This window comes from Blennius ocellaris (genome assembly GCF_963422515.1).
Source record: "Blennius ocellaris genome assembly, chromosome: 17".
In the NCBI taxonomy this organism is placed as follows: Eukaryota; Metazoa; Chordata; class Actinopteri; order Blenniiformes; family Blenniidae; genus Blennius; species Blennius ocellaris.
Window position 1 is genome coordinate 21,625,809 of NC_137666.1, and position 26,685 is coordinate 21,652,493.

The 26,685-nt window shown below is 46.2% G+C and overlaps 1 protein-coding gene across 2 annotated transcripts in view; it reads right to left on the bottom strand.

Moving 5' to 3' along the window:
• Nucleotides 1-17,951, bottom strand: part of rab11fip5a (RAB11 family interacting protein 5a (class I)) — a 29,854-nt gene extending 11,903 nt beyond the window's left edge. For both annotated transcript variants that reach the window (XM_080512794.1, XM_080512793.1), the window contains exons 1-2: nt 17,475-17,951; nt 477-988 (exon numbers count right to left, since the gene is read on the bottom strand). In XM_080512794.1, the coding sequence (XP_080368920.1) occupies nt 477-988; nt 17,475-17,839 (877 nt within the window). In that variant the 5' untranslated portion in view covers nt 17,840-17,951. The remainder of the gene's footprint in view (nt 1-476; nt 989-17,474) is intronic.
• Nucleotides 17,952-26,685: the final 8,734 nt, after the last annotated feature.

Consider the following 26,685-nt stretch of genomic DNA (forward strand, 5'->3'; position numbering starts at 1 on the left):
TGAATAGATCTGACCCTTTAACTCTAAAATCACATTATGTAGAAACTCAGGCTCCGTTTCAGGTCAAGTTGGATTGTTATTATGGTGACTGTCAAAATAAAACTACCAAGTTGGGTAGTTTTATGTACTGGGAGTCATAACACCATGGAGGAAACTTTGTTGTGATTGTCTCTACTGAGCATGAGCAGAACTTCTAGATACTACTAATGTGGTGACCAGGACCAGAACCAGGACCAGGACCAGGACCAGGACCAGGACCAGTCCACTGAGATGGACACGGAGTCGGAAGGTTGTCAAAAATTGGATTTCAGTGACCCTGAGCCCTGTCACCGTGTAAACAGACTCTTCAGAAGTTTTCTTTTCAACCCCCTCCAAACTCCGCCCCTCAGGAGGAAACTCCTCCAGGCTCCTCCCCTCAGAAGGAACCCCCCTCCAAGCCCCGCCCCTCAGGAGGAACCCCGCTGCGGTGGACTCACCTGGGCTGTTGTCGGCCGTCAGGTTGCTGCTGTTGCTGGGGGAGTTGGACATGTCGGAGACGACCACGCTGATGCCGGCGGTGGGACTGAGGCTGCCCCCCCGGGACGACGACTCGCTGCTCTCCGAGCCCAGCGAGGTGCTGGAGCGCGTGTCCGACGACTTCCGCAGCTTCCCCCTCAGGAAGAAGGTCCTCATCTTGCTGCGCCGGGCCTCACCGCCCTCGTCGTCCTCGTAGTCCTCCTCGCCGCCACCGTCGCTGGGCAGGCGCTGCCGCATGCGGTACAGGGAACCGTAGCCGCTGGGCAGGACGGCCGAGGACGAGTCCTTGTCGCTGGACCTCCTCTTGCCCGTCATGTGCTCCTTCAGCTTGCTGAAGGTGGAGGCGCTCTTGTCCTTCATCACCAGGTCGTACATGCTGGCCGTCAGGTTGTTCCTGGTGAACTGGATGCTCACCTGGACTTCTCCTCGCTCCTTCTCCTTCTTCCCCGTCTTGGAGTTCAGTCTGAACCACCTGAAACACACGGCAGGACATTTACAAAGCACGCCTGTGGAACGTCACCGACTGGCTCCTGATCTTCTAAAAGTCTGTGATCATTGACCAGGTTTTCTGAGCAGGTCTTTAACCAGAACAAAATAATACGACACTACTGTTGAGTTACTGTAAGAGCTGCTCTGATGTTGTCGAATCAGGGCTGCTCAATTAATGGAATTTTAATCATGATTAGGATTTTGGCTCTCAACGTTCATATAATTGAGGGAAAACGATTATGTGGTGTTTTCGTTATGAGACGCTCATCTGGCTGCAGGACCGCCACTCAGGCATTTCCGGTGCAGCTCCACTGTCAAACAGGAAATGACGACACATTTAACCCGAACGCGCAGGCGCTAGCTACTTAGCGGTAAGTTGCTACTTTTAGATTTCCTGAAAAAGTTCTGAATATATGGTTTCTTGCGTGTGCTCGCTGTTGTTATACCTGCTGTAAACTAACATCTATTGATGATGATGATAAAGGCGTGTTACACCAGTGGTTTAGGTTCCGTGTTATTTTAAAGCTAAGTAATGCTAACGGTGGCTACTGGCATTACTTACTACATTACAAGATAATTTTATATATATTTATAGTTATAGTTGATCTTCTAATTGTACCAGAGTGCCTTTTTGCAGAGATGTTCAGAGTTCTGTTAATTTTTTTTGGTTTGTTTTATCTCTATTTGTTTTGTTTTTGTTTGTTTTTCTTCTCTTGTGAAACAGAAAGTTAAAATTGTGAACCTTGATAATAAAGACCAAAAAAAAGAAAGAAAGAGAAACACCTTAAAGTCCCATACATATATGTAAAATATTCTTCGAATAAAATGTTTTTTATTTTTGAAAAAAACAAGCTGATATTTAGTTAATAAATTTAGTTATTTCCTGACACAGAACAGTTTTACCCCGGCGTAATTACACTGTGAAAGATATCTCTAAATATCTGGTGACAGTGGTTCTGCACAATATTAACAACAATATTAACTTTATTTATATAGTACTTTTTTTATACAGTCAATGTAATACAAAGTGCTTAACATGCTTTAAAAACAGTGCAAGGACACAATAGATAATTAAAAAACAAATGAACACACATGCAGACATGCTTAGTGGTATGAAGACAATAAAGAAAGTAAACATCAATAAATAAACATGTCGCAAGAGAAGCCACAAAAACAAAAATCACAACAAACAATAAATTCAACCAGTGTCTTCAGTTCAGAACCAAAACTACAATCACAAACAAATAATAACCAGAATGATTTTGGAGTGAATCGCGATGAAATCACACGTTTCCTTGACACTTTGTGTGTGTGTGTGTGTGTGTGTGTGTGTGTGTGTGTGTGTGTGTGTGTGTGTGTGTGTGTGTGTGTGTGTGTGTGTGTGTGTGTATGCATGCGTGCGTGCATGTGAGACAGTTCAGATGTGGACAATCAGTCCAAGATGTTTCGTGGCGCCGTCGTTCACACTGCTGTGACATCATGAAGGAATGAAAGAGTGAATGAATGAATCCATCTCTCCTCGGAGAGCTTCCTGTCCTTCCTGAGGACAGTTCCAGGGTCGTCCACGTGTCTCGGGGTGAGGCAGGGATGTCAGAGCTGTAGAGACGGTGCTGGGGCATCTCGTTTGGGGTCGTGACACCTTGTGAGCAGGAACAATGAAGTCTTCCAGGCAGCAGCCTACATAAATGTGATGGCGCCCTGCGTGAAAACAAGCGTACTGAAAAAAAACAAAAACCTGCATGCCTTCAGGGGGAGAGGGTTTTTTTTTCTTTCTTTCTTCGAAACGGCTCTGCAGCGGCGCTTAAGCGTTAACCGCACGGCGACGTGGGACCGTCGCCTCTGCTCTAATGAGACCAGATTAAAAGAAAAACCCCCCCATTAACCAGAAAAAGAAACCATCATCTATTTCTGGACTTCCTGTGTTCGCTGGCCTTGTTTTCACGTCATATCGTCCACACTCACTGGTCAAGGTGAACCGGTTCTCTAATACTTTGTACCTGGAGCGTCACCAAACACCTGGAGTCAGGAGTTCATCAATAAACAGGAAGCAGTTCAGATCCACTGCTGCGCTGCAACAAACTGACACAAAACTGACATTTCATTGATGTGAGGAGGAACAGGAAGCTGAGCGGTTGTGAGTCAAGATGCTGCTCTTCTGTTGAGTCAGCAAGGAAATGGAAATGTCACGCCATAGAAACTCATGTGCAACTAAAGACATGAAACATGACAGAAAACAGATGGATGCAAAGCAAACGTCTTCAAATCCTCCATCATCAGACTGAAAGCTGGTTTCACATGGAGACAACGTTGAACTCTGAATTCATTAAGAGATTCAAAACGACCTAGATTTTATAGACAAATAGATAGATAGATAGATAGATAGATAGATAGATAGATAGATAGATAGAAGTAAAGTTGATGAATTTTTTTTTTATATGAAGCAGTAATAAACTCCTCTCTCCAGTAAAGTAATAAATGTAGGAATGTTTGCATGTTTTCTCTCTACAGACAACTTGAGGTTAGTAGAAGGTGAGAAAAGGAAGCAGTACAAAGTATTTTAGTTCCATGTGGACAATGTGGGTCTGTGTGACGTCATCATCTCATAATAAACTAGTTCTGTCTCTAAAACTTCACAATCACTTTATTAATCCCTGGAGAAATTCTTTAGCAATGCAGCAGCAACACAATGTTTCCAGCTCGAACGCAGCTCCAACCATTGGGACTATTTTCAGGGAGTTTAGGGTGGAGGAGGACGCAGCTTCACCGAGGTGTGAATCGCCTGCTACAGCGGAGGAGCTGCTGTTCATTGTTTTGATGTCAGAGCTTCTCCTGGAGAGCTGGAGCATTAAAACGCGGACGTCTGACGGCTTTGCTAACATTCGATGTGTTGCTTTGTGGTGTTTAGAGAATAAAATTCGTCCAAACAGCAACATGTTGTCAAGAACAGTTGGATATCACAGTGCTGCTAGGTTAGCCTGCTGGCTGGCTGCAAACTGTGGACTGGATTTCCTGACTCATTCCTCCACGTCTCATTGAGACCCGCCTCCCTTCAGAGAATCCAGTCCACAGTTTGCAGCCAGCGAGCAGAGCAGCGGCAAGGGAAACACTGTGGAGTCGTTTCAGCAACGGTGAAGCAGACGAGGCTTCATGAATCTGAAATCTCCGCAGGTTGGATCAGAAATAACGTCAAAATATCGTAACGAAAACCACAAGCCTCTTGGGGCAAAGTGGGTAGATGATTCAGTTGCCCGAGCGAAGCTTCTACTCGCCCCGGACGTTGGGACAAGCCTTATTGTCCAGCCCTGACAGTGATCAGTGGTAAATTCAGACATGAGACCAGTTTTAAGAGGGTATTAACAGGGCCAAGGGCATTTTTATCGGTAATGACCGACTGTCCCACGTATATTTGCCACCACTGATATATATATATATATATATATGTATCAGTGATATGATGATATAAAGTTTAATGCCTGTGCTTCCAAACTGAACAGTGCTCTTTCTCTCACCCTGTTTTGCTTCTCGTGGTTCTGGGAGATCATCTCTTCGTCCTCTAGAAGTGAAGCCGTTTTGGTGAGTTTTTTTCTCACAGTTTTTGAGCCCGTTACTTCTGCCCTGTGGTCACCAGTTATGATAGGAGGAGATCTGCCCATTGTTGAAGTTTTTTAATTAGTTGAACACAAAACATCTGAGGATCAATTCATTTAATTGAATTTATCTTCCATTCCAAGGATTCTGTCATTTCGAATTGAAATGCCTGGAAACATAATTTATACCTCTATATCATGCACACGGTGACACAGTTGGGAGGAAGTTTCAATATACTGTGCAGTGCTTACTGACACTGAATGGAATGGTGCTGCTTCTGCACCGTCAGTTGCTTGAGGGGCTCACACCAAGCCCACCTTTACCATGTATTCTGGGCCCGTCCTAAGTTTAATACATATTGGAAAGACATTCATACATCTCTAAACTCTGTGTTTGAAACTGATTCACTAATAATTTGGAACAGAGAAATGCAAAAAAAACAAACAAAAAAAACAACTGTTGCAGACCCTTCTGGAAGCAAGCAAGAAAAAAATGACCAACACGTGGCTGACTTCAGCTCCACATTCTATGCAAAGTTGGATTGACATTATTCTTAACGTTTTCAAAATGGAGAAGTTCACCTACATAATCCAAACAAGAAAAAAAATAAAATTGTATTGTATCTGGAATAAATGGATCAACTATATCATCCCAACGAGAACAGAAAAGTTTTCTAAAGTATCAGGTTTTTGTCTCCTTGCACACTGTGAGCTTTTGGTAAATAGTCCCATTTTCTCTGTCCCGGCAATTCTTTGACAGCTTTGGTGGTGTTTGTTTATACGCGAAACAACTTGGTCTAACTTCGTGCAGACAAAGGGTTCGTGAATGCGAAGTGAGTTAAAAATATAAAAATATATATATAAATATATATATAAAAATAAAAAAGAGGAAATAATCTTATATCTGCATTTCTGCAAATATAATATCAAATATCTGCATTTGAAAAGGTTTCTGTGGCTGTTAAAAAAAAAATTAATAAATAAATAAATAAAAACTAAGGCGCCTCCGGATCACCTTCGTTAGATTACAGAGGAAGAGACACGGGAAAGTTTCTCCCTCCACCACCAACAGTCGGAACAATCAGAGAGGGATACGTGACGCTGTTCTGCAGCTCAGCGCTCAGGAGAACCAGCAGGAGAACCAGCAGGAGAACCAGCAGGAGAACCCCACACACCTCACTGTCCCACCTTGTCTTCACACCGCGTGTTTTACATGGTGAGCCTTTAACCAAACTCAATATTGGATCCTCGGACCCCGGCTCTCGTTTCACATCAACGCTCCAACAACAGCAGCCGCCCTCCCGTCATCCTCCCGCCTGCAGCCCAGGTGTGGTTCACATTCCACACACACGCACGCACGCACGCACACACGCGGGGGTTTCCTATCACACTGCTACAAGCAGAATCCCCTCAGTACAGTCACACAGCCGTCAGTCAGTCAGTAGAACCGGCAGAAATCTGCTTCTCTGCACTTCTGCAGCAGAGTCTGGTCTCTAACCTGACGAGCCGAGACGAGAAACTGCTTCTGCTGACTGGAACACTTTGAACAGCAACTTTTCTCATGCATAAGACTTTTTTTTGCTTCTGAAGAGTCGCTTACACCTGAGCTCCTGGGTCGTGTGACGCGTGAACTAAACCAACAATAACAAATGTGAGCGCGAGGAAATGGACGAGGAGCCTAAAGACAAAAACTGCAACGCGGCCCAAAGCTGCTGCCTCTCGAGCCCACATACTCCAGCAGAGCTTCCCAGAGGCGTCGGCCCACACAGAACACGCTTCAGCCAAGGCCTGAGCGTTTTAAATATCCACAGAAAGCCTTGACAAGACCACAAGTCCTCCAAACTCAACGCCCTGCAAGGCTTTCAGGAATTTGTGGGAGTCCACACACATTGCTATTGTCAGAAACACCCAGATTCCAGTGCTGCAGAGCAGAATGCCATATCTGCTCTCACATCTTATAAAAACAGGAAATCACCACGCTCCACCCGGTCCCAGCATGGAACCATCTCCTGGTTCTCCCGCTCCCTTGTCCACGGCTGAACGCAGGATGAAGACATGGAACCAGACCGTCGTTACTTTAACATCACGAGACGAACTCCAGCAGAGATGACCTGCATCACCTTGACTGTCTGATAGAAGACAGACAATCATGACAATATATTTCTCCTTAGCTTGAGGAGGTCATGTCATCTATCTCATCCTCCTGGTCTTCTGGGTCCAGAAACCTTGTATTCAAAGTTTCCAACTCCTCATTGATTCTCCTCCATAAGAATATTGGATCATAGGAGCTGCATTCAGAAACTGCTGTGTCTGTGTGAGCTGGACTGGCTCCGCCCACACATAACCCATCTATGGGAAGAGGAGGAAGTACTTCCTCTCGTGGTGCCATGTGCCAGAGCAGAGCTGCCTGATTGTGGGAGGAGTCAACGGGGAGGAGCCTACCTTGATTGTGATTGGCTAAACCCCTGATGACACTATATAGGGTTTGACATCTGATTGGCTGGTTGAAGCAACACACTTTTTAAAACCTGGAACAAGTCAGGGAGAGAGAGGACACACTTTCATCACTTCTGGGGCGTCGCTGCAGGTATGGAGATGATTAGTACTGCTGGAGAACCTTTAGGAAGTGGAATTTATCATAACATGATCCTTTAAATGTGTGGTGTTTTGGAGTCCAGTGAGACAGTTTGTTTATGCTTGATGTCACAATCATCAGACCAAAAACAGGCTTGATGTTTTGGCAAGTCTCAGCTTGGATGACTGTATAATACATATTACTTCACTGTATCCTGGTGGACAATTACACCACAAAAAACCCCACAAAAAACCTTCAAGCGCCTCAAAGAACTTCCTGGAACACTCCACACAGTCTTATGCCCAATCCCAATTTCATTTTGTACCCCTCCGCCTACCCCTTAGCCCTCCGCCTTCCCCTCCAAAATGAGGACAAAGGCAAAGGGATAAAAGTTTCAGCCCTTAGATTTGGGGCACCCCTCTCCCTCTGCTCACCCCCCCCCCCCCCCCCCCCCCCCGCTTCATCTCACAGTTTTGACGCCATAATACGGCGCCGTTATATCAGCAGAGCTGAGTCACGGATGTTTGTTGATTTTCCAGCAGGAGTATCGTCCTGCCGTCCCAAATTCAACATGTTGCAGTAGCTTGGCTGCTTTGTTTCGTTTTCCGCCTTTCCACATCAAGGCGAAGAAATAGACGGAGACATGGATTACTTCAGTTTTTGCGCTCTATTTGGACTTCAGGAATATTTCCTCATTCACCATGCGAAAGCGGATGAGCTTCCTTGTTTGCTTGGGGGTCCCTGTTTTCAAAGCACCCATATTAGAAGACTTTATTACTATTATTACAGTGTAATAATAAAATGTTATAAACATGGTCTCTACGAAACAAATACACATGGAAGCTACATACGGCAAATGGCAGCGCTACTGCCGTTCTTACTAGTATAAAACACAACAGGTTTATATAACTTTAGAAGCGTATATATGTGAAATGCGAGTCCTTTGGCGCCATGTCCTTCTACCCCTCTGTTTAAAGTGTGCATCTGTAAATGCTTCGTTTCGAGGAGTGAATAGCCCTTCCCCTCACCCCTCAGCCTCTGCACAGTAGTGAAATGGGACACCCCTCAGACTCTCGTGAACGTGCATTTCAAAGGGGTAGAGGTAAGATGAAGGGCCAAGAGGGAGAATTGAGATGCTGCCTTAATTACAGAAACCATAAAACATATAATACTGTCAACATTGGGCCGGTCCCCAGGTCTGCACTCGCAACTGTCTTATTGTGGAGAATCCAGAGGAAGTCAGTGGCAAAACCTGCGATATTCACCAGCTGTTTCCAGCAGAGTGACTCCTCTGCTGCAAATCCAATGTCCAATAATTATCAACGACAATAGGAATGGGATTAATGAACCAATCAGAGCAGAGGAGGAGATAAGCAGGTCATGCTGGGAGAAGTGAATCACACTGTTAGAGGCTGTGGACCCATCAGGCAGCAAGTGACGGGGTCAGCAGTCATGCTGATACTAGTGATACTAGTGACTAGTGATACTACCAGCAGTAGCAGGTACTAGCAGTATTTTAGCAGGTACCAACAGTATTTTAGCAGGTACCAGCAGTATTTTAGCAGGTACCAACAGTATTTCAGCAGGTACAAGCAGTGTTTTAGCAGGTACCAAAAGTAGCAGGTACCAGCAGTATTTTAGCAGGTACCAACAGTAGCAGGTACCAGCAGTATTTTAGCAGGTACCAACAGTATTTTAGCAGGTACCAGCAGTAGCAGGTACCAGCAGTATTTTAGCAGGTACCAGCAGTAGCAGGTACTACCAGTATTTTAGCAGGTACCAGCAGTATTTTAGCAGGTACCAACAGTATTTTAGCAGGTGCCAGCAGTAGCAGGTACCAGCAGTATTTTAGCAGGTACCAAAAGTAGCAGGTACCAGCAGTATTTTAGCAGGTACCAACAGTAGCAGGTACCAGCAGTATTTTAGCAGGTACCAACAGTATTTTAGCAGGTACCAGCAGTAGCAGGTACCAGCAGTATTTTAGCAGGTACCAGCAGTAGCAGGTACTACCAGTGTTTTAGCAGGTACCAGCAGTATTTTAGCAGGCACCAGCAGTAGCAGGTACTAGCAGTATTTTAACAGGTACCAACAGTATTTTAGCAGGTATCAGTAGTATTTTAGCAGGTACCAGCAGTATTTTAGCAGGTACCAACAGTAGCAAGTACCAGCAGTATTTTAGCAGGTACCAACAGTAGCAGGTACCAGCAGTATTTTAGCAGGTACCAACAGTAGCAAGTACCAGCAGTATTTTAGCAGGTACCAACAGTAGCAGGTACCAGCAGTATTTTAGCAGGTACCAACAGTAGCAAGTATCAGCAGTATTTTAGCAGGTACCAACAGTAGCAGGTACTAGCAGTATTTCAGCAGGTACTAGCAATATTTTAGCAAGTACCAGCAGTATTTTAGCAGGTACCAACAGTAGCAGGTACTAGCAGTATTTCAGCAGGTACTAGCAATATTTTAGCAAGTACCAGCAGTATTTTAGCAGGTACCAACAGTAGCAGGTACTAGCAGTATTTCAGCAGGTACTAGCAATATTTTAGCAAGTACCAGCAGTATTTTAGCAGGTACCAACAGTAGCAGGTACTAGCAGTATTTTAGCAGGTACCAACAGTATTTTAGCAGGTACCAGCAGTATTTTAGCAGGTACCAACAGTATTTCAGCAGGTACAAGCAGTGTTTTAGCAGGTACCAAAAGTAGCAGGTACCAGCAGTGTTTTAGCAGGCACCAGCAGTATTTTAGCAGGTACCAAAAGTAGCAGGTACCAGCAGTATTTTAGCAGGTACCAACAGTAGCAGGTACCAGCAGTATTTTAGCAGGTACCAACAGTATTTTAGCAGGTACCAGCAGTAGCAGGTACCAGCAGTATTTTAGCAGGTACCAGCAGTAGCAGGTACTACCAGTATTTTAGCAGGTACCAGCAGTATTTTAGCAGGTACCAACAGTATTTTAGCAGGTGCCAGCAGTAGCAGGTACCAGCAGTATTTTAGCAGGTACCAAAAGTAGCAGGTACCAGCAGTATTTTAGCAGGTACCAACAGTAGCAGGTACCAGCAGTATTTTAGCAGGTACCAACAGTATTTTAGCAGGTACCAGCAGTAGCAGGTACCAGCAGTATTTTAGCAGGTACCAGCAGTAGCAGGTACTACCAGTGTTTTAGCAGGTACCAGCAGTATTTTAGCAGGCACCAGCAGTAGCAGGTACTAGCAGTATTTTAACAGGTACCAACAGTATTTTAGCAGGTATCAGTAGTATTTTAGCAGGTACCAGCAGTATTTTAGCAGGTACCAACAGTAGCAAGTACCAGCAGTATTTTAGCAGGTACCAACAGTAGCAGGTACCAGCAGTATTTTAGCAGGTACCAACAGTAGCAAGTACCAGCAGTATTTTAGCAGGTACCAACAGTAGCAGGTACCAGCAGTATTTTAGCAGGTACCAACAGTAGCAAGTATCAGCAGTATTTTAGCAGGTACCAACAGTAGCAGGTACTAGCAGTATTTCAGCAGGTACTAGCAATATTTTAGCAAGTACCAGCAGTATTTTAGCAGGTACCAACAGTAGCAGGTACTAGCAGTATTTCAGCAGGTACTAGCAATATTTTAGCAAGTACCAGCAGTATTTTAGCAGGTACCAACAGTAGCAGGTACTAGCAGTATTTCAGCAGGTACTAGCAATATTTTAGCAAGTACCAACAGTAGCAAGTACCAGCAGTATTTTAGCAGGTACCAACAGTAGCAGGCACCAGCAGTATTTTAGCAGGTACCAACAGTAGCAAGTACCAGCAGTAGCAGGTACTAGCAGTATTTTAGCAGGCACCAGCGCTCCGCTAACTCCCTCGGCGGCTTCCCGCCACGTTTGCTCCTCCCCCCGATCCTCATCCTGCTCTCTGGGATGCGTTCACTGACTCAACAGTCGGAATTCAGAACACTTAACAACATGAACACCACACACACCAACTGTTACACTATCGATGGGCGCCGCCATTTTGAATGGTGACGTCCCGTCACGTGACTCGGCGTCGTTTGTGAATTCCAGTCAGATAAGTTGTTACAGTTGAAGTATTTGGTGTTTATTGTGATATTTTTTGTTCTTCTCTCATATTATGACAAGGTTTTAGAGTTATTTGTGAATTATAGTCACATGAGTTGTTTACTGCTGCAGTGCTTTTATTGTTGTGAATTTTTGATTATTTTTTCACATCATGTTCACACTATGTTTCACATCTGTTTTGACAGTTTGTGACATTAATAAACTTTGTATGACCATAAAACTGTCTTATTCTTCATAGTTTTGCAAATAAACAATAACTTGAGGAGTAGTTCAGTGTTTTCATCAAACTTTACTTCAGTCCAGTAAAATATTTTAGCATTTCGCGATCCCTGGGTCAGTGACGGAGGGCGATGCCTCGGGACATCACAGCGTTCAGAGGCTGAAGGTCTGTCGCCGACACGCCAGTGCCAGATACCACAGCTCAGCTCCCAGGACAGGAAGTTACACAACGTCAGTCAGGATGTTTTAATCCTCAGAAGAACACAAAGGAAAATCTCACTGTTGTTATCAGCTGATAAGAGCAGCGGAATACTGCTGCAGATCAAACCATTTCTCGATGCGATCATAACGCTAAAATGTCCTTGTGTACCGTGTTTACGTTCATGGTGTGGTCAGGAGGCGGAGCCAGAGACCGCAGCTCTTAAATAGCAGCCGGACCTTTTAGTGAGGATCAATAAGCAACAGTTTCCTGGTTCCTCATCCAGTGAGGTGAAGGTGCTGACCTGATTCCTGCTTGAGACACATTCCTCATGTGGACGAGAGCCGCGACGCCACAATCCAGCTCAGCGCAATGGACACACACACAACACTGCTTCACAAACACAACACACTGCTTTGAGACACACAACACTGCTCTGAGATACACAACACTGCCTCACAAACACACAACAGGGAGCGTCTGTGTCACAATGGCGTACTTTAGCAAATTAATTCACACAAAAACACAGAAGATACCCTGTTCACAATGATTTGAAGTGAAAACAAAAAACTCAGAATGTTTTCTTTAGTTTTGTTTACCGCTGACGGAGCGCACAGACACTGGAAACAACCAAAAACAAGATTTTCTGGAAACGCTCAGTGTCCGTCTCCTGGTTGACCGTGAAAACTCTGTTCCTGGTCCTGGTTCTGGTCCTGGTTACCACAGTGATAGTAACTGCTTCTTCTGCACATGCTCAGTAGAGCCAATCAGAACAAAGTTTCCTCCGTGGTGTCATGATTCCCAGTCCTTATTCTCCTGGGACTTGGTAGTTTTATTTTGGCAGTCACCATAATAACAATCTAACTTGGTAGTTTTATTTTGACAGTCACCATAATAACAATCGAACATGGTAGTTTTATTTTGACAGTCACCATTATAACAATCTAACTTGGTGGTCTGTCTCCCAGTGTTCATGTTTAGAGCTCATTGGTCCCTGTGCTGTGTGTGTGTGTGTGTATGGTTTCAATGCTAAAACTAACAACAGCACCAACTAGTGGTTCAACCTCAAAACTACATCGTTTTCAGTGTTTCTGCCACCGTTTCTGTGGAAACAGACATTGTTTTCAAAATGTTGTTGTGTAAACATGAAACCTTTCTGAAGCGTTTTCACCTGAAACGTAGTGGAAACGAGAGCAGGAAGTCTTGGATCTCTGGACTTCCAGGATAAAGTCTAGATGACACACACACACACACACACACACACACACACACACACACACACACACACACACACACACACACACACACACACACACACACACACACACACACACACACACACACACGCACACACACACACACACACACACAGGCGAATTGGCCAAATGCCCACCTTTTCACTAACGTGTTGGTCGCCAGTGAATCAACACGCAGCTGCAGTTTCTGGACTCATTTAATGAAGAACACTGATGAATAAAATGAGATCAACGACAAAACGGCCTCTTTCACTTCCCTCCGCTCACTTATAGAGATAATCTGCCCTTGAATGTCCTTGAAGTGGTCTTTCTTATCATCATCTCTATTGGAAAGTGTGAAGTAGAGTAAAGTACTGTCAAGCATAAATAAATAATTCAGACTTATGGAGAAACAGCTGCAACGTGCCTGCGTGGGACCAGGAGTGGTGGTGGTGGGGGTGGGGGTGGTGGTTTCAACTGTGGAGGGTACAGGTTCTGTGTCTGTGTCACTTCTTCACTCTTCAGGGTGGCGATGGCGAGAGAAGCTCCTGGACTGTGATTGGACAGTCGTACAGTGGAGGTGGTGCGTGGTTCTACAGCTCATCTTCTACACTTCCTTGATGCTCATGAAAAGTGCAAGTGTCATAAAAGTTGTGGTGAAAAGAAAGTCTTGTTGCCCCGTTTACACCACGACTCAGAGCGTTTTCTAAAAGTTCAGAGTTAGGGGCCGTTCTGAGAACGTTGTGTTTTCAGTGGTTCTGAGCAGCTATGTCGTTACGTAATTACCGTAGCTTGTTGACTTCCGTTTTTCTTTTGGGGGGGGGTTAAGTCCCTTCCCGGAGCAGCAGCATGTGCAGCGTTCCTGTGTGCAACACCGTCACTACGGAGCGGCACAATACCCAGTGGAATATTATTAAGGCAGACAGTTTTACTTAAAAAAATTCTTGACAACTGATTGAGAAAGTGAAACTCATTAGCTTTGACTTTGAAAACCCAAATTTTAAGACCATAGAAGTAATACTGCAGCAAAACAGCAGGTTGCCATGTTGGCTGACCAGGAGCCACCAAACTGCTAAAGCTGGAGGAAATACTGGTAAAATGTCTTTCTCTGGCTCTCCTCTATACTGTGTGTGTGTGTGTGTGTGTGTGTGTGTGTGTGTGTGTGTGTGTGTGTGTGTGTGTGTGTGTGTGTGTGTGTGTGTGTGTGTGTGTGTGTGTGTGTGTGTGTGTGTGTGTGTGTGTGTGTGTGTGTGTGTGTAATAATATTGCCAATTAATTCATTTAATTCATGTAATAAATTTACAAATTTGTTGGTGGACTTGCATTCTAACTAAACCCACACAAGCTAAAAGAACGTTATAAAAATAGTCTTTAAATTTAAATAGAGTCTCTGTGTGTTGACATTAATTTGTTGAGGTTTCCCTCAACAAATATCATTACAAGCTTCAGTCTTCAGGAGAAAAACAATGCGATTAATCGCAATTAATTACAGAAAATTGCCCAATGAATTAGTAAATTTTTTTAATTGATTGACAGCACTACTAATTACCTATTTATACATATATAGTCTATTCTCCTGTGTGCAGCTATCCTGTCCGTCTCTCAATATTCCTGCAATGCTGGGGTGCTGTGACGACTGGATTAATGACGTCTGATCTGATCTGTCCCCTGAAAAACGTCCCATACAGAACTTTGTTGAGTAAATGTTGCTCGATGTGTGAAAGTAAGTACAGAAGAAAGGTTGAGGGTGGAAGTTGTTAAAAAGAAGAAGAAGTTGAGAACTGACTGAACATTTCAGTCTGACCTGTTGACCTTTGTTTTGACCTTCTGGAGCAGGTCGACCCCGAGACAGCAGGCCTCTGAAGACCACAAGCTGCTGACACACCATCCTCATCCTCTCCTCACCCTCGCCACCATCCTCATTCTCTCCTCATGCCCTCCACCATCCTCATCTTCTCCTCACACTTGCCACCATCCTCATTCTCTCCTCATGCCCTCCACCATCCTCATCCTCTCCTCATCCCCTCTACCACCCTCATCCTCTCCGCCATCCTCATTCTCTCGCTCTCCTCATCCTCTCCACCAGCCTCATCCTCTCCACCATCCTCATCCTCTCAAACATCCTCATCCTCTCCACCATCATCTCAACCATCCTTATCCTCTCCACCATCCTCATCCCCTCTACCATCCTCATCCTCTCCACCATCCTCATTCTCTTGCTCTCCTCATCCTCTCCACCATCCTCATTCTCTCCCTCTCCTCATCCTCTCCACCAGCCTCATCCTCTCCACCATCATCATTCTCTCCTCATCCTCTCCACCATCCTCGTCCTCTCAAACATCCTCATCCTCTCCACCATCATCTCAACCATCCTAATCCTCTCCACCATCCTCATCCTCTCCACCATCCTCATTCTCTCCCTTTCCTCATCCTCTCCACCAGCCTCATCCTCTCCACCAGCCTCATCCTCTCCACCAGCATCATTCTCTCCTCATCCTCTCCACCATCCTCGTCCTCTCAAACATCCTCATCCTCTCCACCATCATCTCAACCATCCTTATCCTCTCCACCATCCTCATCCCCATCCTCTCCACCATCCTCATCCTCTCCAGCATCCTCATCTTCTCCCACCATCCTCTCCACCATCCTCATTCTCTCCTCATCCTCTACTCATCCTCTCCACCATCCTCATCTTCTCCTCGTCCTCATCCTCGCAGGCTCTCCCCTTCAGGTGACCAGCAGCAGGAGGCGGCGTCTCCTTTTGTCTCATATTCAAGGATGTGATGGAGTAGAACCGTGGCCCCGTTCACACACCAACCGTTTCCAGTGAAATCACTAAACCGTTGTAGCGTTGTCAGTGTCTGTTTCCAGAACAACGGAGCTTGGACCCACTGAAAACAACTTTTTGAAAACGGCTGCCGAGGTGGAAGTTTTTGAAAAAGGGCTCGGGCTCTGTCACCATGGAAACGGGGTAAAACTTTCTGGAAACGTGGCTCAGTACACACGTTTTTACAAAAGTTGATATTTCCTCCTCTACGTTTCCAGAAACGTGTTCATCTGCACAGGTCGCTTATCCAGCTGGCTCAGAGCTGCTATGAGCCTGTAGGGGGCAGTGTAACGAGAAGCATGAAGCCGACATAGCCAATCAGAGTCCTGGAAGTTATTTCCCTGTTCAGTAATAAACCCTGTTGGTTTATTTGAACCAATGACGAAGCGGAGCTCCTTCTGAATGTGGAGCTAGAAAATAACGCAAAAAACCACTGGAACCAAACATTCCTGCTGGTCACTGTCTGGATGCAACAAGTTGGAGGTTTCTGTCAGGAAGCTGCTGGAAGACATTCAGGAGGAGAACCTGCATTAAAAACTTCCCATCTTCCAGAAAATATAAACATTCCTGGTTGGAGTTGGAACGGTCCAGGTCGAAGGTTTTGGCCTCCAAATATGTAAAAAGGCAAAAGTCATATTTCAAATGTCCTCTCTTTGGAAGACGATTGGAGAAAAAGTGCTTCAATGAAAGGTTGTTGTTTTGTTTTGGTTTTTTTTAAAGATGTTTCTGCATTGGAGACTTGTGAGCAGCCGGTCCTCATCAGCTTCAGGTGACCGGAGCTCCAGTGACCGGAGCTCCAGTGACCGTCAGCTCCAGTGACCGGAGCTCCAGTGACCGTCAGCTCCAGTGACCGTCAGCTCCAGTGACCGGAGCTCCAGTGACCGTCAGCTCCAGTGACCGTCAGCTCCAGTGACCATCAGCTCCAGTGACCGGAGCTCCAGTGACCGTCAGCTCCAGTGACCGTTAGCTCCAGTGACCGTTAGCTCCAGTGACCATTAGCTCCAGTGACCGTCAGCTCCAGTGACCGTCAGCTCCAGTGAACTGCAGGCGAGGACAACGTGCCGGACGTGAAGTTTAGAAGCACAAAACACTGCTGCTCTGCACTTTTTGAGCGTGTTTGAATCCAGGAGACGTTACGTCTCAGTCGACTCGGCCTGTTCTCACCAACAACCTCTGAGAATGAATAAAGGGGCATGAAGAGCATCCAGTATCGCCCTGACGACGCTCTGCCAGGTTCAGGTTACCCAGGAAGGTGAAACTGTCCAGAGTTTTATAAAATGATGGCAAACACCGAGAATGAACACAGATACCTCGTGATCGCGTCTCAGATCGAGTGGGTGTAAAACAACATGTATTGCTAAAAATACCACGGAGCTTTGGGATCATGAAACTCTGAGTTAATCTGTGGATTTGGGGCAAACATTAATCTCCCGCTGTGCTGGAAGCCCTGCCTCGGTGAGCGGAAACAACAAGAGGGACAGAGGGTTCTGGAAGTTCTGGGAGGAGGAGGAGGAGGAGGAGGAGGGGGTGGGGGTGGTGAAGAGCAGTGAGGAGTTAGTTTGGTGTATATCTGGGGGAGGAGGGAGGGTGTGACTGTCTGCAGGGCCTGATGCAGCAGCAGTACATCGGACAGCTCTGTTTACGTCTCACAACAAACCGTGCGCGCGTGTGTGTGCGTGTGTGTGTGTGTGTGTGTGTGTGTGTGTGTGTGTGTGTGTGTGTGTGTGTGTGTGTGTGTGTGTAAACACATGCAGACAGGGTAAACAGTCCCACTCACTGGTTCTTGACGCCCCGGGTCTCCTGGAGGACTTTGTCCAGCCGGACCACCGCCTGTCCCAAGAACACGTCCATGCCGATGAGCGCCCGGTGCATGACGATGAAGACGAGCTCGGTGCTCGGCGCCGGGCTGCAGCCCTGCAGAGCCCCGGGCTGCAGCTCGAAGCAGCACTCCTCCCTCCACTCGGGCTCCGTGGTCTTCTCCGCCACCCCGGTGGAGTACTTCTCCTTGCCCAGCTGGATGATGGTGTACACGTCGCTGGTGCCGTGCTTGCCCTTGCCCCGCAAGCCCCTGCCCCGCAGCACCGTCACCTGCACGTTGGTTGGCAACCATATCTGGTCGTCCTCCACGGCGAGTGAGGACATGTCCGCCCCCCTCGCCACCGCCGCCTCCTCCACACGAGGCCACCGAGGGGAGAGCCGCTGTGTCCGCCGCTTCCTCCTGCTCCGCTCCGGCTGTGCAGTCACATCAGCTCCGGGCCGCCGGGCGGTGCCGCATTACGGCTTCCGTCGACTCCGCAAAGTTCCCGGTGTGTCCGTTGGTTCGCCGCCTGGCGGCCGCTGCGGCTCCTCCTTAGCTCTGCGGCAGCAGCAGCGTCCGTCCCCGCACGAAGCGTCCCGGCCCCGCTCCGCTCCGCTCCCCCCTGCTGCCGGCCTGTCTGCTGACAGCGACGTCACAACAACCCCCCCCCCTCGTAGGACCAGGAAGCAGCAAGTTCAGCTGAGTGTGTGTGCGCGCGCGCGTGTGTGTGTGTGTGTGTGTGTGGGGGGGGGGCATGCTTCTGCAGTGCGTATACGTATACACACACACACACACACACACACACACACGCGCGCGCGCGCACACCTTGATCCTGGCCTGGCAACTGTCCCAATAGATGGATGGAGGGATGGATACATGATGGATGGATTAATGATGGAGGGATGGATGATGGATGGATAAATGATGGAGGGATGGATGATGGATTATTAATGATGGGTGGATGGATCGATTAATGATGGAGGGATGGATTAATGATGGATGGATGGATTAATGATGGAGGGATGGATTAATGATGGATGGATGGATGGATGGATGAAATAATGATGGAGGGATGGATTAATGAAGGAGGGATGGATTAATGATGGAGGGATGGATTAATGATGGAGGGATGGATTAATGATGGAGGGATGGATTAATGATGGAGGGATGGATTAATGATGGAGGGATGGATTAATGATGGAGGGATGGATTAATGATGGATGGATGGATTAATGAGGGAGGGATGGACTAGTGTGGTGAGCTCACTGTGAGCCAGCCTGAAGGGGCTCTACTGCTGACTCGCCCCCCCCTGGTCTTCCTAACATGCTGGGTTGGTCCTTTGTTTGATATCCAGGCCTCAGAGGGTTTGTTCAGTCAGATTAGGAGATTAACAGGCTGTTTCACCCAGTAATTAATAATAATGATAATAATAATAATGCTTTGGTTTTATATAGCGCTTTTCTAGACACTCAAAGACACTTTACATTGCATTATTCATTTATTCCATACTGGATGGAGGTAAACTACGTCTGTAGCCACAGCTGCCCTAGGGCAGACTGACGGATGCAATAATTGTATTTAAAGGGAATGTAATCCACCAGAAGAACCAATGAAATGGTATGAATGTCAGTGGTGGAGGTGGAATCAAAAGGTAAGGCTTTACCCCGGATTGGAAAATATTCTACATTTCATTATTTTTATGATGGATGGATGGATGATGGATGATGGATGGATGGACGGACGGACGGACGGATTACGGCCATCTAGCGAGGCAATGAATAATTTTAATATCACCACCATTGACACCAGTTTTCCTCAGAACTACATTATTCTCCAAACCTGCAGCCGAGGTTACTTCATTAAATAAAGAGACACAACACTGATATCATGATGGAGGGATGGAGGGATGGATAAGATGACCCTAACCAGAACCACAGTGTGATGTCATCATTTCACCAGAAGGCCTTTGTGATCATGAGAACAGGTTGAATCTGTGCTGCAGCACCTGACTCAGGCCTTCTAGCTTGTCTGGATGACTTCACTTCCTTCTACGACACAAGTTCACCTGATCGTCTTCTTCTTCTGCTTCCCTTGTATAAACTCTCACCTGGACGAGTCCCTTGATGTCGGCAGGGGGATGTTTTCTGGCCTCAGGGGAGATTTTGTTGAGGTACTTTGACAGAAGCACTTGAGATTTTCCACTCAGGTAAAGAAGCGAGTAAACAGACGTGACCACAAAGAGGAGGCGTGGCGGCCACTTCACTCATCGTCCTATCAGGAAACATGAATGAGAGGCTGAGGAGGCGACTTCCACACACGATGTCCTAACAATCTTCCTCCGAACAAACGTCAAAAAGAATTTTTTTTTAGAGATGAAAACTTCATCAACATGCTCCGCCTGGCATGTTTCCAGCTGCCAGTGCTGATTAAAACCAAAGGAGACTTTCAGCTTTGGGGGGGGGGGGACTAATAACATTTTCACTCCCACATCTGCTTTATTACTGCCCTTAAAAAAATAAAAAAAAAAATCAATTTGTTCATTGTGCCGACATTATTTCAGATAACATGACCGTGTCCATAATGGTATACATGAAGTTAATAGTGGAGGCAGTAATGAGTTTTGGGAATAAATTAGTTCTGAGGGAACTAAAAATGCAGGTTTGAGAGAGGAGGGAGGGAAAATGACCTTTCTCACTTGAAAGAAGTGAAAGACTGAGTGAAACTTGCTCTTGATAAATGGTACAATTTGCAGTTTATGGGGGGGGGGTTGTTGGAAGATGCAGTGGAAATGTCTCAGTGTTGATCTCCAGGAAGTCTTGGCTGTCGAGCGATGTGATTTGGCAGAGAGACGAAGCAGGTTTGATTGGTAGGAGTCCACGTTTGTGTGGAGAAGCATCAACAGATAAATGTGAATGTGTTTGAACGGTCTGAGACTGATGGGAAGCTTCAGTCCACTGCCAGAGGGCGTGACCCTCCACTGCATCTGAAATGTTCTGCCGGAGAATCTTCTCACCAACAACCACATGCAGAAAACTCCGTTGGTGATAAACGTCCTCGTTGTTCTTGGAAATTGAAATGTGGAGACAGATTAGGACAAGACGGCCTGTTGGGTTTTAACAACGGCTAAGAACTCTGGACATCTAAGATATCTGGAGGGTCTGTCCTCCATACTGAGTTATCTAAGCAAGAGTGAGTACAAGTACACCTGGACAGGCGAGGACAGGACAAGTAGAACTGGAAAGGTGAGGACAGGGTAGGTACACCATGACAGATGAGGACACGTGAGGACAGGACAGGTGTACCTTGACAGATGAGGACAGGTGAGGATGGGACTGGTACACCTTGACGGATGAGGACAGGTGAGGACAGGACAGATACACCTGGAAAGGTGAGGACAGGACAAGTAGACCTGGAAAGGTGAGGACAGGATGGGTACACCTTGACGGATGAGGACAGGTGAGGACAGGACAGGTACACCTTGACGGGTGAGGACAGGACAGGTACACCTTGAAGGATGATGACAGGTGAAGACATGAAAGGTACACCTTGACAGATGAGGACAGGTGAGGATAGAACAGGTACGCCTTGATGGATGAGGACAGGTGAGGACAGGACAGGTACACATGGACAGGTGAAGACAGGGATGGACAGGACAGGTGAGGACAGGACAGTTACACCTGGACAGGTACGCCAGTCCATCACAGAACAAAAAGAGAGACAAACAACCACACATTTGCAGACACAAATGAACCTCAAACATGTTTGACCTTTTTCTTTACTTTCAGAGTAAAACTTCATTCACAGGAGAGAGAGAGAGAGAGAGAGAGAGAGAGAGAGAGAGAGAGAGAGAGAGAGAGAGAGAGAGAGAGAGGAGGAACTCCAGCATGGACTCTACCCGGACGACGTTGCTGTGAGGCAGCAGGACGAACCACTGCACCAGATCAGCTCAGACTCAGTGTGAGAAGTTGTTTTCATATTTGAATCTTTTGACTCATGTTTGTTTTTATTTACAGAAAACATGTTTGGGGGTTTGGAAGTCTGGGGGGGAATGTAATCGTCACGCACGTTTACGGAACACCCGAAGGTTGAACCCAAGTTGTGACGGACCTTTAACCCTTTATTAACCACTGTATTCATTCTCCTTCTTCCAGATTAATCATCATAAATGCAGATTAATCATAGACGAGATTAAACAGTTCGGAGTCAATTACATGTTAGTAGAGACCTTTTATCTATTTTAAACGGTGAATTATGCTTCATTCATTTAGTTCCGTTTAAAGTTTTAAGCGTTTTTTTTTTTTTTTTTTTTAATGAATTTCAGTGTGTTTATCAGTGTTTAATCCCACTGAGGGACCGGATGGATGGAAAAGGATGTTTAAAGTGACAGTTGAATGCAGCATTTATTCGTTTCAGGTCGTTTTTTTCCCCGCTTTGACTGATGGAAGCTCTTTGTCAGCCTGCAGCGCCCCCTGTGGTTCAGACCTGAGAACGTCATGTTCCTGGACGGAGGAGATCGTTCAACCGGTGTTCCTGCAGAACAAAACACGAACTGACGCAAACCTGCAGGAAACGATCAACTACCAGACAAATCAAACCTGGAGGAGCTTTAACTGGGGACGTTCGTCACTTATTTCTACATTTCTACATACATGGAATTTCCCCTCTGGGGATTTTAATACAGTGCTATAAATATAGAAACATTTAATTAAAAATAAATAAATAAATACATTAAAATAAAATACAATGTATAAATACATAATAAAAATACACTAATTAATTAATTATTAAAAAAATTCAATAAATACAAATAAAAAATATACATACATACAAACATACATAAATAAATTAAGTACAATAGAAACCAAGAAATAGCCTCAGATAAATGTAATATTACTCCAGATGTAATAGGGTCGTTCTTTGAGAAAGTTGTGTGTTATTATGAACCTTAAGTTAATATAATTAAGGGAAAAAACGAAATGTCTCTTGACAAGCCGGAGCATTTCCTGTTGAAAAATAGTCCCATGGCGCTACTTTATTTGTGTGAAAGTTACAGAGAGCCGTCATTTAGACACGACAATCAGCGCTATTCTAACCTCCAATAGTGACGTGAAGTTAGACAAGACATCTTATAGAAAGATTTTTTTTTTTAAAAGAGTGAATCAATTCAATTCTTCTTAAACGTGATGAATCTTTACAGAGGAAGTTGGAATCAGTCCAGGTGGTTTAGTTGTTCCTTGTTAAAGTTGTTTTAGGGTTGTTAGGATGACAGACATAAATAATTCAAGCATTGCTTCTGCTCTGATTTCAGTTAAACATGATGTCACAACATTTCTGGGATTCATGTTTTCACTTTCAAATGATCAATAAACTCCACAAGCTAAGTCGACCTGCAGGTCCTGGTTCTCTTTACATCCTGCTCTTTAAAAGTGTGAAAGCAGATCGGCCACGTCCATCAGGCTGTGAGTGAGCGGCTGAGATGTTCAAGCAATACTTTTTTGTCAAAAGTAATCTGTCTAATTAAGACGTGATCCCCGCCAATCACAGCGACGGCAGAGAGATTTCTCCAGAAAGCCCCGCCAGGAGATCAACTGTGAGCTCTGGGCCTCATCAAAGAGAGATTCCTTGTCTATTCTGGGAGCTGAGCTGCCAATCACCCTCTCATCAGACTCACTGATTCATATCAGGTCCTCACTGCCACAGCTGTTACATAACCACACATAATCCCAGTGTAAGAGGCTGTGATTGAAACACACACAGACACACACACATACACACACGAGGCCTGAGATGGATCCAGTTCAACGCGGCGGTGCAAAAAATGGCCTACTTAGAGTTTAAAGTGAGTAATTAGAAACTAATCAGGCCTCACTCTCTCACCCCGACGGACGTAATGAAAAGCGGCTCCCGTCCTCCCGGTGACTCTGTCACCTCGACCCGGACTCCCAGCAGCTGTGGCTGCCTGTTAAATGCTCCTCCAGCCGCGGCGGGGCGGTCAGGAGTTCAGCCAGAGGAAGACGAGGGGGGGGGGGGGGGGGGGGACGTTTTGCTGCTTCGAGAACATAAAGTGAATTCCTCCACCGAGCATGTTGGGGTGAAGAAGGAAACACGAACAGGAACATCACAGGTGATTCAGTTTGAAACCTGAGTGCTGGTACAGGATTTGCGTGTTTTCCCTGAGTCAGCATTTCTTCATACCGCCATCGAAAACCAGTCTTCTGCTCCGACGAGCCAACTATTAAAGCTCGTCCAGAAGACCTGTGTGTGTGTGTGTGTGTGTGTGTGTGTGTGTGTGTGTGTGTGTGTGTGTGTGTGTGTGTGTGTGTGTGTGTGTGTGTGTGTGTGTGTGTGTGTGTGTGTGTGTACAGCTGGCAGGAACAGGCCTGTTGGTTCAGAGGCTCTGGGGACGCTCAGGGCCTCGACCTCCTTTGTAACGCTGAACCAGCGACTTACCGCTCGCTGTCCCATTTATATTTTAATTATCTGCTAAACTGAGGGTGAAGGCCACGTGAGAAAGAGGAGCACCCAACTCTAACAGCTGTCAATCAGAGGAGGAAGAGGAGGAAAAGGAGGAGGAGGAAGAGGAGGAACAGCTATATGACTCCCTCCTTTTCTTTCCGTCTCCCTGCAGATAAAAATCCTTCAGTTTCCTCTGAAACTTTTCTCCTGCTGGAAGAAGAGAAACACTGACTTCAGTTTGATGAAGGCTCATGAAGAAGATTCTTTGGAGATCAGCTGATGACTTTGTGCTTCACGTCTTCTGATCCAGACACCCGTCACTAAATGGACACAACTCGGGATTCTGAACACATGAAATCTGAGACATAAATCCACAAACTGTGATTTGTATTCTATTCTATCCTATTGCTTTGTTCAGAAGACCAGAGGAACATCTGTACAAACAGCAAGGAGTAGCAGCATTTTCGTTTCTATGGAGACGGAGCGTCTTCAGTGGTTCCCACTCCAGTGTTGTGTGACCAGACCAGAAACGAGGAAGAGGAGGAAGAACACAAGGAGGAAGACAAGGAGGAGGAAGAGGAGCAGAGTTAATCCAGAGGAGGAACAGGTGGAAGAGCAGGAAGTGCAAGAGGAGGAAAGGAAGGGAGAGGAGGAAGTAGAAGAGGAAGAGGAGGATGAGGAGAGAGTAGGTGGAGGAAGAGGAGGGGAGTGCAGGAATAAGAAAAGAGGAGGAGGAAGAGGAGGAGAGAGCAGGAAGAAGAAGAGGAGGAAGAGGAGTCGGAGCAAGAGGGGGAAGAGGAGGGGAGAGCAGAAGAAGAAGAGGAGAGAGGAAAAGGAGGGGAGAGCAGGAAGTAGAAGAGGAGGAAGAGAAGGTAAGAGGAGGAAGAGCATGAGGAGGAAGAAGAGGGAAAGAGCAGGAAGAAGAGGAGGAGACGAGGAAGAGGAGAAAAGTGCAGGAAGAAGAAGAGCAGGAGGAGGAAGAGGAGGGATGAGCAGGAAGTAGAAGAGGAAAAGCAGGAGGAGGAGGAGGAGGAGGGAAGAGCAGGAAGAAAAAGAGCAGGAAAAAGAATAGGAGGAAGAGCAGGAGGAGGAAAGGATGGGAGAGCAGGAAGACGTCTCTCTGCTTGGCATCCCTGAGGAAGGAGGCAGCATCATGTAATACAAGGCCCAGGCTCCAGGGGGCGCCGCTCTGCTCAACCAGGTCAGGAGGGCCGTGGGGGAAGTTAAACACACCGTCACCGTTTAATGAAACACAAACGTCGATTAAAAATAAAAAGGTTTTATTTTCCTTTTCTAGATGAAGAGAATCGTCTGTGTCTCTCGGTCACTTTAACCTTTTTCTTTCTGGAGGTCCTGGAAATAATAAATACTTCAGTATGTGAAGTACTTATTGGCACATTGAATAGTAAAGCTTCTGTTTGTAATAAATGGGAAAAAAGAGAAGTAAAATGAGCTGGACTGACTCATTACTGCCACCTCGTGGACAAAACTGCCATTGCTTGGCCTCCGCAGGCTGCTGGGTTGAAGCAAAGAGAAAACAGTTTTCAAGTCGTCTGCTGAGGACAAGACTGATCATGTCCTCCACTGCCCTCAATATATGCCCTCAGTATGATGAATACTAACTAATCATCCTGAGTCCTGACGACACTTTAGATCCGGGACCCGGTGGACCCGGGGGACCAAGGGACCTGGGGGACTGGGGGACCCGGGGGACCCGGGGGACCCGGTGAGGGACCGCCAGGCCTGTCCAGACGTGCCTGGAGGTCTCACGGCGGTTCTTAGCGTCACGGTCAACTCCTGACTGGCGGCAGGATTACGGCTGTTTGCTCTGTTGCCCCTCATGACCTTTGACCTCCAGAGACTCTGACCACCGCCGCCTCGCTGCCGCTACACTGTCAGCGTTCAGGACATTAGCATGAGCAAACACTGGCATTTGGTCAAATTCAGCCTGATTTTCCACAAAGACGAGTTGATGGAGGAAATGAAGCAGTTTATAAAACATGATGTCGTCATGGTAATGGCAGACATTTTGAATCCTTGACATTTCATTTTCGGGATTTTACTCACTTCACTTTCTAATGATGTTAAATCACTGGTGGTTCTAAACCACTGCACAACCACACAAACCTCTGTCCACCCTATAAACCACTGGACCGCCATATAAACTGCCATATGACACAGCGCCGCCATATAAACCACTGCACCACCGTATAACCACTGCACCACCGTATAAACCACTGCACCACTGTATAAACCACTGCACCACCGTATAAACCACTGCACCACCGTACAAACCACTGCACCACCGTATAAACCACTGTACCACCGTATAAACCAACTGCACCACCGTATAAACCACTGCACCACCGTACAAACCACTGCACCACTGTATAAACCACTGCACCACTGTATAAACCACTGCACCACCGTATAAACCACTGCACCACCATACAAACCACTGCACCACCATACAAACCACTGCACCACTGTATAAACCACTGCACCACCGTATAAACCACTGCACCACCGTATAAACCACTGCACCACCGTATAAACCACTGCACCACCGTACAAACCACTGCACCACCGTATAAACCACTGCACCACCGTATAAACCACTGCACCACCGTATAAACCACTGCACCACCATACAAACCACTGCACCACCGTATAAACCACTGCACCACCGTATAAACCACTGCACCACCGTATAAACCACTGCACCACCGTATAA